The sequence below is a fragment of the Kalmanozyma brasiliensis genome, assembly GCF_000497045.1.
Source record: "Kalmanozyma brasiliensis GHG001 unplaced genomic scaffold PSEUBRA_SCAF4, whole genome shotgun sequence".
Taxonomy (NCBI): Eukaryota; Fungi; Basidiomycota; class Ustilaginomycetes; order Ustilaginales; genus Kalmanozyma; species Kalmanozyma brasiliensis.
The window spans coordinates 918,514-929,831 of NW_015961981.1; the positions used below are offsets into that span (position 1 = coordinate 918,514).

Genomic DNA, 11,318 nt, shown 5'->3' on the forward strand with positions numbered 1-11,318 from the left:
CTATCTTGTATTCTAACATCCCCACACACCGCTTTTACAAATCACGCAAGCCGTAAGAAGAACCTAGCACTGGGTATGATGGCTTGGATTGTAAGGAACAACATCTGGTACCGTTGAGATGATGGGCATAGCGGACGTGATATTCAACCCTCGATGATCACCTCGACACCGTTTCCTCGCCCCTCCTCTTCGTCCACCTGAACAATCGGATCGTCCACATCACCCCCCTCCTCCTCTCCCGGCACCTCCTCCCCCACATCCGGCACATCCTCCGTCTCGTCCCTTCTCCCCCTCACCACCGCCGGCGGCGCCTTCCACACATTCGGATGCAACAGTCTCTTCCAATACGGAATCCTCCTCCCCTCCCGCTTCATCCGCATCAACTCATTCCGACTCTTATCCTTCAACTGCACGTTGTTCCACCTCGCCAGCAACCTCGATTCCGTCCCGTTCACCCCGTGCTTCCGCAAAATCTCGTGGTACACCTTGAATCTGGGCGACACCTTTTTGTACCGGGCTAGCTCGTGCAGCGCTTCGAGGAGGCAGGTGGTCTCGGCGTCGGTCCAGCGCGAACGACCCGTCATGTTGTGGCCCGTAATGTACAGGTTCGAGCGCTTGTACGGTTCGACGCGGACAGCCTGGCCGAGGGGGGCGGTGTGCGCGTTGCGCCGACGACGACGCGCCGAGGTGCCCGGTTCCGCCGCAGACGTCTCGTCTTCCAGTTCGTCGACTTCCGATTCGGGTGGGTCGATGGTGACGGGATCGGCTTCTTCAGGCTGTGGACGGTTGCGCGAGTTTTCTGGGCGATAGGGCCCAGTGCGACGTGTGGGAACAGTGTTGCTCGAGCGCAGGATCTCGGCGACCGCATTGCCGTCCCGCATAGCAATCGCATCGGGGTTCTCGCCGTCAACGGCAGGCGGCTCGTCGTCCAACCCGTCGAGGGGCACCGCATCGTCATCAGCGGTAGGGTGGGCAAAGTGCAGCACCCCTGCTCGAGGCTTCTTTGCTGCAATCGCAGCGTCCAAGGCGGCTCGGCGATCGAGGATGGCTTCGTCGTCGTCGCCGATAAAGTTGTCGTCCGGCGTGGCACGCGCTGCTGCGAGCTCTTGGTTGACGCCTTCAAGCCTGTTCCTGCCGGCGCCCTGAGCCGTAGCGTAGCTCTCGTCCTGATCGTAGTCGCTTCCCGCGCCTTCTTCGCGCAGACGTCCGGATGCCGTCGAGAGGATCCGTGCTTTCGCCTCGGCATCCATCCCATCTGGCAGGCCACGTCCAAGACCGGTAGCGCCTCCATTGCCGTTCTGACCTCTCACAGCTCGTGAACGGGTCGATCGGGTCGTAGTCGCTTCCTGCACTCGTGCATCTGAAGCTGTGGTGGTCGCAGCGACCTGCTGCTGCTCGGTCTCGGCAACCTCGGCTGCGTGTTGCTGAGCCTGCCGTTTGGATGGACTCAAAGACTCCTGCTTGAGCCGCAACTGCCTCGTCGAACTACGCGATCCCGTCCTCCGAGCAGTCTCGGGCTCGCTGTCATCGCTCTCGTCTTCCTCATTGCGAGCGGCTTCGTCCTCCGCAGTGGTCGCAGGTGGCTGCGCAGCGTTGGATCGAAGGTTGCGTCGCGGTCTCGGCTTCGCCTGCGCTGCAGCCTCGACGTCCGCTTGACGAGCCTTCGCCTTTCCTTTGCCCTTCGGTCTGCCGCGCTTGCGGGAAGCCTGCTCCAAGAACACATCCTCTTCCTCTTCGCCTTGCGAGTCGAATCGTGACTCTCGCACTGCGGCTGCTGATCCATCGAGCAGGCGCTGATTCTTGTTGATGGCGTCCGAGATCAGTCGCACGAGGCGGTTTTGGCTGTCAAAGCCGAGTCTGCCTGCTTTCTCCTTGCTTGGCGAGTCTAGAGGCACGTCAGGGATGCGGGTCGGCGCAGCGCCAACGCCAGCTGCATCGCTGCTGTCCGAGGCGGCCGTCGGCTCGGCAAGCTGCCGCTGATCCGCCGCTGGGTTGCGCCCCGAGCTGTTGAGCGCCGCCGAGAGACGAGCCCCGAGTTGGTTTGATCGTGGTGGGCTAGAAGCCACGTCGAGATCAACACTGTCGGAGACAGCTGAAAATCCGCCGTCCGTCGAAGTCTCCAGCATGTCTTCAAGTTCGCGCACCTTCTGCGTGTCCGTCAAGTCCACATAGACGTTGTCGTTCTGGACGGGCTGCCTAGGTCGGCTGCGTTGCGTGTTCGCTTGCGTCTCGTCGTCTTCCAGCATATCGTCCAGCCAGTTGGCATACTGCGAGGCAAATGGCTGCGAAGGCTGTGCGGCGCGGTGGACTGCTTTCGGCGTAGACTGGCTCGGGCCTGCAATGACGCTGGACGAGTCACGGATGCCGCTATCAATGACGGAGCTCGAGCCAGGAACGACGTCGGGAACATCGGACGCACTGAACACGCTCGACTCGCGAGCAAGTCGGTCGATGATGAGCGGCAGCGTGGTCGAGTGCATCTCGGCATCGACCTCCCGCACCACATCTCGCACGTAGCCCGTGAGGTCGGCGGACATGCTCTGGAATGAGAAAGCCTCGCGCATGGCGTCCACGTCATACTCCATCGACTGCAACTCGATCTGGCGCACATTGGCGAACGTTTCGTAGCGCTGCACCATCCTCTCGATCTCGGCTCGAGACATTCGCCGCTGCCTCTTGACCCGTTGCAAGGAGTGACGAACCACATCACCGCTCATGAGGTCGACGAGGTGATCGGAGATGGTCGATTGGGCCATGTCCTCCGCCATCTCCCCCGTGCGGACAGCAGCGATGATACGGTCGAGACGATTGATGTAGATCTGAATGCTCATGTCGAGCAGCATGTTGAGGATCTGGTCGGTGAGCTCCTGATCGAATGGCAGAATCCATCGGAGGAAGATGCGCCTTGCATCGCTAAGTTCGCTGATATTGCGCAAGGGGGCCTCCAAGACGTCCCGACTGGTGATGTCCTGGCCGCTGCGTCGACCGTACGCCGCCGGATCGGTAGGGAGCTGATGGATGTAGTGGACAAAGGTGGCACAGTTGGCCATCTTCATGGCTTCCTCGAACCCGTCGGGACGCGGTTGCCCTGCTGCGCGCAACGAGCCAAGGACTTCTTCGATATCGACGAAATGATGCATGTACTGAGCCTCCGCCAGCAGCTGGTTGATTTTGTACGATTCGAAAGGCGTCCAGTTACGAAGCATATCGTCGAACGACTCGGATCGCCAGCCTCGGCTGTAAAGGCTCATGTAAAAGTGTAGGACGCCCTTTGCATTGATGATCAGCGCAGCGCACCGCTCTTCGATGGTGGGAACGTCCAGACGCCCGTCCGGGTTGGCGGGAGGACGCAGTCGCTGTCCTGGTCGTGCCATGGTCGTGTCGGCCGAAACATCGTCATTGATTGTGCGGCGACCGCGACGAGATGTGGAAGGGCCTGCGTGTTCGCTGGGCGCTGTGTACATGCTTCGAGAGCCTGATAACTCCGAATGGGAAGTGCGAGCAAGAGGCGCGCTCTGTCTGGACCGTACGGATCCTCGCGAGATGGCCGAGTTGCTCGTTCGACTGGCTGCGCTGTTGCTGGGAAGAGGTCCTGCGACCGAGGCTCTTGCAACCCTCTTACCCTGTTGTTCGCGCGAGCGGTAGCGGTCGAGTGCTGTCTGTGTTGTATCGAGGTCGACGTCCTCGTAGTGGATGCGACGATTGGGACGCGGAGTGACCTGCTCAAGAACGAGGAGCTCATCCTCGGCTTCTTCGTCTATGTCCTCTTCGATGATCGCATCGTCGAGCTCTTCCTCGAGGGATGGCCTCACAGATCGACGCGGTCTTGAGGTGTCCGAGTCGAGATCGGAAAAGTCGCGGCCACGGGAACGCGATACGCTGGCTGTGGAGCGCCGCCTCGAGGAGTCGCGAGCGTTGCTGCGCGCGACGGAAGCGGATGAGGATGCGTAGGAAGGTGCCGCGATCGACGCGCGGGTCCTCCTAGATCCCGCAGCGGAGGTCGACATCCTTGCTCTAAAGAGGCCAAAGCGGCGGGTGGGCGGAGGTAGTGTTGGCTCAGTCGATGCGGAATTGCTGAGCGAAGTCACAGGGTCAAAATCACTTGCATGACCTGGGGGAGAATGACTGCCGGGGTTGAGCCTACCCCGCTTCCTGTGTGTTTGAAGCGTATAGTCGGCGAGACTGATGCGATAGGAAGGAGGTGATGATGGTGGTGGTGGTGGTGGTGGTGACGGGCCATCTGACATGCGCATCTACTGTAATCGAGCTCCATGCAGTCTCTCGCTTGGACCAAAAAGTGACACACACCAGCCTCCGTCGACGCGTGCGTTGCTCAGCCAGGACCCTTTTGACGCGTCGATTCCACACTTGGCTGAGCCAAAATTCGTGACCTTACGCTATTCGAGCACGATACCTTGAGCATCGTCACTGGAGGCTGCCTTTAATGATGCCCAGAAGCTTCGCTGGGCATCACGGTGTAGCTGACAAGAACTTCATTGCATTCCTGGGATAATGAGGCCAAGCATTCCTTTTGCCTCACTGACGATGGTGGCAGAAAACCGCAGCGAAGCGGTCCCGGCTCGTTAAGCGTTTTCCTCGTGACAAGAAAGGTGGGCCACTTGAAGTATGATCCCACGGGGGGTCAACTGACCAGCTCAAACTCCGGTGAGCTTCTTTGCGATTGAGATCTTGTACATGGGCTGCCACCAGATCTGGATCTCGTCGATCGACGAAATGCACGCCAGCGCTGTGGCCCAACCTGGACCCACGAATCCTTCGCCGGCGACACGACCGTGTGCGGGCAAGACCAAGCCGGGCGATCTCTCGTCTTGGCTGCTGATCGCGTGCGGTGGACGGAGTGGCCATGGCGTATGTCTGCGAAAGCCGTCGGGAGGTGGTCGCCACGGCACGGCGCTTCTGCCTGGATCGTCGATGAAGGCACGCCAGGTGATCTGCCCGCGAGGAATGTTCGGATCGCCCAGCACTTTGACCGCTTCCAACACTCTGGCGCCAATCCTCGCTGCACTGCGCCGACTGATGCGCGTTTGCTCGTACATGTCATCGCTCGATAGGAGAGGCTCGGCAGGCCACGCTGGCAGTCGATCGTCGGGAGCAAAGTCGAGCGAGGTAAGCTCCCGCGCTCGAATGTACAGCAACTCAATACCGTGTGGACCGTACGTCATGCTGTACAACCCTTCGACGGCGTCCCAATCGAATTCGACGTGAGCGGGATCGTGCTGAGGCGGCGGTGCGGTGTGGCGATAGAGGATGGGATCTGCCGGAGCCCTGCTTGTCGATGCTCCTCCGGCCTCTGCAGCGAACGAGGAAAGGGAGGCAGGAACGGCTGTCTCTAAAGGCAAGCTCTGCTGCACGAGAGAGGGCATGCGCAGTGCTGATAAGCGCCTCGGATTCCGAATGGGAAAGAAGCGCGGTTCAGACTCGAGCGTATGAGCTTGAATGGGCCATGGTCGATAGGGAGGCGGCGGCGTCATCAAGAGGGAATCTACAGTCAGTCTCTCGCCTTCAATCAGCCACCTGCGTTCGGCTGACATGGCTTCCCAGATGTTGGACATGCCGATTTGCACCTTGTCGAGCCGACTCCAAGGCGGAAGGCGGATGGCAGGAAGCAATGCAGGCGGCGGAAAGATGACAGGCGGGGACGGCATCATGATGGAAGTGTGTTGCGAGAAGCCAGCATTGCGCTCGTTCGCATGGAGATACGGCTGCCACGCGTGGGGTGACACCTGCACACCGCCATCCTCGTCAGCATCATTGGACCGGGTCGTGACGGCACCCGAAAGAGGATAGATAGTGTGATGGATGTTGCCGACCGCATGTCTGTGAGGCCCGACCATGAGCTGCCGCAACTGATTTTGAGCGGGATCGTCTTCCTCGAGATCAAAGCCAAAGTTGAAGAAGGCAGGCGCTTCGGCTGCCCTGCGTAGGACGCGGTCGATCTCTTCAGCTTCGTCTTCCAAATCGTCCAGGTCCTCGTCGTCTCCCTCTTCAACAGGGATCCCTCCGCGCCGAAGTCTCAGGGGCCTTGCTGGGCCATCCTGAGGGTCGAGGCTTCGGAGCCAAGATTGACTCGATATTTGCGCTCGCACGTCGTTGTCTCCTTTAGGTAAGGAGCCTCCATTGGGGACCATCGACCTCGACGAAACCGAGGCAATCTCACTCGGCACAGGAGTACCATGCCGTGCGTCGTCCCAGCTATAGTGCCAAAGATTCTCGGTTCGAATGCCAGGCTCGCACAAGTCGGTGCGAATCTGGGTCAAGCTGCGACGTAGAATGGTGCCTTGACCGATGACAGCCGAGTTGCTCGGCATGGGGAAGCCTGTCACCTCGGACCATCGGCCCATGTCGCTATCGAGGCCTTGGAGACGGTTGATAGGATAGACGCGCTGACAGACGACGGCTGGCGAAGATCGCTTGCCTCCATCCGGGGAGCTCTGCGTGGGTGCTGGACTGCGAGATGTGGATGCGGCGGGGGCTGACGATGGGTCATCAGGATCTTGACTGTAGTGGAGGTCGAGCACTATGCGTACGACCATGCCGTAGAAGGGAACATCCGAGGCCCACCAGCCCAAAAGCGGCTCTACTTTGCGAACGAATAAGACATAGACTTGGTACAAGGACGGAGCGTCTTGGAAGAGGCTAAGTTCTGCTTCGAGTTGAGCTGCCTGGTCCGATGACGATTGCTGGAGATACTCGTCTGCGGTAGGCCAGGCTGGAGGATGGATGACGTCGGCCTGCAAGCCAAAGTCGGGATGCCACAGAGGGAGAGACGATTCCAGAGGATGGATGCTGGGCCCGCTTACCGGCGGACTGATGGAGTGGATGGCATGCAAGATAAAGGGTCTCCAAAGGATGTCCTGCAGGGCGATGAGGCGGATGCGCGAGCTTGTAGCAGCGAGTCGAGCTAAGGAGGCGGCATCGAGATGGGCAAAGATGTCGAGTAGGATCTCGTGTGGCAGCTGCTCGATGACAGTGCGTGAAGAGTTTGAAGCAGTCGGCTGCTGCTGCTCGTTGAGCCAGCCTCGATCCATGGTGGCCGCTTGCACTGCGTTCGAATGGCGTATCTCGCCCTCGTCTTGCAGGAGCTCAGCATGTACCGGTCATCGTAAGGTATCCAAGAAGAGGAGCAAGTCCGTTAATCTTCGACGACTACGAACTGACTCGAGTAGATAGCGAAGGGTGGTCGAACCGGCCCAGCGTCGGCAACCGGCAAAGCAGCGTTTATAGCCTAGGTTTGGAAGAAGAAGACCCTATCTGTCCGGATGTTGGCTGTGTTGCATCAACGTTGTCTGGTACCGAGGGGCCGTTGAGGTCTCGAAGTGCTTGACATCTGGCAGTATAGACGCGGTCAAGATGATAGAGGACGGGGCTCACGATGGTGAAAGCAGGGCTCCCCCTTGTGCATGCATGCATGAGGTGACGCTGATTCCAAAAATGTGGAGCTTTTCTTGGTGTTTGACGTGCATCGCCGCGGCTCGGTCAAGCTCAAGCGACAGACTCAATTCCTGTCAGAGGGGATCGGGTGACTCGTTGAGGCGTGCCACATCGGCGATCCTGAAGATGGCGAAGGAACGGTGGAAGGGTCTAGCAAGAGCCGAAAGCAGACCCTGAAGGCAAGCCAAGAGGAAACCAGGTCGGATATCTCCGTGTGAAGAAGGAGGATGGACCGCTTACCACACAGCTCAGCAGCGCCTTTGTTCGGATTCGGATTCTACGGCCCGTTCTCTCCTTCTTGGTCGAACATTACACGGAAAGAAGCGGAGAGCAAGCACGAAACTGTTGGGATGGGTAAGGGTTTGCTCGACATGGCGCTCTGCTGCCTTATTTTTCTTCTCTTCCTGCGCTACGACTGCACCCTTGATTTTCCAACACGCGAGGCTGTCCGAAGAAAATCGATTAACATAAGACCGCAACTTAGCGCGTACACGGACAAATTTCTAAGCATCGGGCTCAGTCAAAAATTCCAAACCAACGATGAGCAGCGAAGCAGCTTCGGTCTGACCGTGCCACCCGAGCGTTGGGTCGAGCTCGAGTTGAGTGTGCGTGCTCTTAATTGACCGACGCTGTTGCCAGTTCTGCTCTTCCTTCCATCATCGATCCCCTCTCCTTCGTGACCTGCTCATCACTTGGAGATCTCATCCATCCGACGAACCTACATCACACACAATGATCTCCGGTCTCTTGTCACGAACGTCGGTCACCGCCCCGGCCAGGGCTTTCCAGGCTTCCACCCTGCCTCGCGTCGTCTCGGCATTGCCCCGCGTTCAAACCCGTGGTCTCGCCACCAGTGCTGAGCCTTACGATGTCGTCGTGATCGGCGGTGGCCCCGGTGGCTACGTCGCTGCCATCAAGGCCGCTCAGCTTGGTCTCAAGACCGCCTGTGTCGAGAAGCGCGGCTCGCTCGGTGGCACCTGCCTCAACGTCGGCTGCATCCCCTCCAAGGCCATGCTCAACAACTCGCACCTCTACCACCAGGCTCAGCACGACTTCAAGAACCGCGGTATCGACGTCGGCTCCATCTCGCTCAACCTCGAGACCATGCTCAAGGCCAAGTCCAACGCTGTCACCGGTCTCACCAAGGGTATCGAGGGCCTCTTCAAGAAGAACAAGGTCGACTACCTCAAGGGTGCCGGTAGCTTCAGCAGCCCCACCACCGTCAAGGTCGCTCTCAACGATGGCGGTGAGACTGAGGTCGAGGCCAAGAACATCATCATCGCCACCGGTTCCGAGGTTACTCCTTTCCCTGGCATCGAGATCGACGAGAAGCAGATTGTCTCTTCCACCGGTGCTCTCGAGCTCCAGAAGGTGCCCGAGAAGATGATCGTCATCGGTGCGGGTGTCATCGGTCTCGAGATGGGCAGTGTCTGGAGCCGACTGGGTGCCAACGTCGAGGTCGTCGAGTTCCTCACTTCGGTCGGTGGTGCCGGTATCGACGCCGAGATCGCAAAGAGCTTCAAGAAGACGCTCGAGAAGCAGGGCCTCAAGTTCCGTCTTGGCACCAAGGTCATTGACGCCGAGAAGAAGGACGGCAAGGTCTACCTCAACGTCGAGGACGCCAAGAGCGGCGAGAAGACGCAGCTCGATGCCGACGTTGTGCTCGTCTCCATCGGCCGACGACCCGTCACCAGCGGCCTGAACCTTGAGGCCGTCGGAATCGAGAAGGACGACCGCGGACGCATCATTGTCGACGACCAGTACAACACCACCTGCAAGGGTGTCAAGTGCATCGGCGACGCCACCTTCGGTCCCATGCTGGCACACAAGGCCGAGGAGGAGGGCATCGCTGCGGTCGAGATCATCAAGGCTGGTCACGGCCACGTCAACTACGCCGCCATTCCTGCGGTCGTCTACACGCACCCCGAGGTGGCTTGGGTGGGCAAGAACGAGGAGGAGCTCAAGAAGGAGGGTGTCGAGTACAAGGTGGGCAAGTTCCCCTTCCTCGCCAACTCGCGTGCCAAGACCAACGCCGACTCGGATGGTACCGTCAAGTTCCTCGTCGAGAAGGAGACCGACAAGGTGCTCGGTGTTCACATCATCGGCCCCAACGCCGGTGAGATGATTGCTTCCGCTGTGCTCGCCATCGAGTACCAGGCTTCGGCAGAAGACATTGCACGAACCTGCCACGCCCACCCTACTCTCTCGGAGGCCTTCAAGGAGGCTGCCATGGCTTCGTATTCCAAGGCCATCCACTTCTAAGAACGTCGCGCTGCCTCGCTCTTTTGCCATTCTTGCGGTCAGTCGCCTGCCCAGCAAGGATGCGTGTACTGTATAGATCGACTTTTCGTCATCAAAATTATGAAGACTCCGTCCTGTTGACTGTGTATGCTCGGTGGACGTCCATGATTGCGTGCCAGTGATGGCACTGGCGGCCTAGCTTTCCTTGCGGGAACCGTATGACTTCGTGTTGTCGATGCCACGCCGAAGCCATTGATTGCCAACACCACTCATGTTGTTACAAGCCGACAGGCTCAGGCCGGATACAGTTCGGCCAGATCAGGAGTGCAGAGTGAAGAGGGAAGCACGCCTCGCGCTTGACGGTGGGAAGGGAAACGCAACAACAGCAAGATTTTTGACGTGTGTCGCACGCCCATCCCACGCATCCGATTTCACACATGATTTTACCACGGCGGAATTCTCGGTGTGCCGCCTTGGTCTTGCCTCTTCCTCACGCCTCAGGTCGGAGATGATCGATCCCGGTTCCTGAGACCGAAGAGGCGAGGTGCTGCTTGTTGACACGACCAAGACCAAGGAACCACCGAAGCGTCTCCGAATTCGTCCAAGGCGAGAAGAGAACGGCGCACGAGGAAGGTCTCAAGCACGCCGTCGCCCGCTTGGTCTCGCGTAAGTTGCGACGCCCTTTTGACAGGGCCTCTGCAGACAGCAGCCGTGGTACACGCTTACGGCGTCAAAAAGCGGTCCTTCCTCAGGCCATTTTCGGGCACAGCAGCTGAGTTGACCGAGAAAGAACCCGCTTTTTCGTGGATTTTCTAGGCTGGCTCGTGAGCGCGAGCGGAGCGGGGCCCGCTAGTTGGCGTTCTGTGTGACTATTTTCGGGTCGAGACGAAATACCCCGGCCTGCCTGGCTAAAGATTGGCTTGAAAGGTCGCCGCCTCGCTGCCCTGCTGCCTGCCTGCCTGCCTTCTGGCCAATTCGCGTGTGCAAGGCGACGCGGGTGCTGCATCTCCGCTGCCGATTGAGCTAAGACAGAAGCAGGCGGCCTCTTTCACCGGTTTGTCGCCGCCAAGTTGCCTTCCTCTTGGCTTAGGGCTTTGGACAGGCGACCAACCTAGCGACCGACGGACGGACGATCTTCGAGCGTGCAATCCGCCGTTTGAGTTTGTCCCTGGCCTTGACGCCTTCTCCCTCCTCCTGCTCCTACTCTCTGCACCCTCGCTACCACTCACCCATCTGTGCTTGCTTGCTCTACACGCTTCCTACACTCATCCTTTCTCTTCCGACGAGCCCATCAGACACGCTCGTTCTAACCGTCTACCCAAACGTCGGGCGCAGCCGCCGACCAGACATCTTCCACTCTTGCACGAAAGGCAGGACACTCACAGCAGACTCGATCGCCTGTCATTGTGGAGTCAGGCGCGCCCACTTCATCTTCGGACCTGACAACCACAGCCCTCGTCTGCGCATATGGCCGCACGCCGCTGAACCAGTATTGCTTATCTCCGACTGCCAATGAAGAAGTCGAGGCGAGAGTGAAGCGCAATCTCTCATCTGCAGCTCAAACCGGCCCTGTGGGTGTAGGCTAGGACAAATCAAGCCCGGGCTGCCCCATTGGCTGCAACATT

General features: G+C 59.2%; 3 protein-coding genes across 3 annotated transcripts; 1 reads left to right on the forward strand and 2 right to left on the reverse strand.

Moving 5' to 3' along the window:
* Window positions 1-143: 143 nt before the first annotated feature.
* On the reverse strand, window positions 144-4,007 carry PSEUBRA_005023 (uncharacterized protein; the record flags this gene model as incomplete). The annotated part of the gene is made up of 1 exon (XM_016438527.2): window positions 144-4,007. One exon carries the CDS (start codon window positions 4,005-4,007, stop codon window positions 144-146), a length of 3,864 nt encoding a protein of 1,287 aa, XP_016290958.2.
* Window positions 4,008-4,655: 648 nt separating this feature from the next.
* On the reverse strand, window positions 4,656-7,049 carry PSEUBRA_005024 (F-box domain protein; the record flags this gene model as incomplete). Its single annotated transcript, XM_016438532.2, has 1 exon — window positions 4,656-7,049. One exon carries the CDS (start codon window positions 7,047-7,049, stop codon window positions 4,656-4,658), a length of 2,394 nt encoding a protein of 797 aa, XP_016290959.2.
* A 1,135-nt stretch (window positions 7,050-8,184) lies between these two features.
* Window positions 8,185-9,714, forward strand: PSEUBRA_005025 (Pyridine nucleotide-disulfide oxidoreductase, dimerization domain protein; the record flags this gene model as incomplete). Its single annotated transcript, XM_016438488.1, has 1 exon — window positions 8,185-9,714. The coding sequence occupies one exon, from the start codon at window positions 8,185-8,187 to the stop codon at window positions 9,712-9,714; it is 1,530 nt and encodes a 509-aa protein (XP_016290960.1).
* Window positions 9,715-11,318: the final 1,604 nt, after the last annotated feature.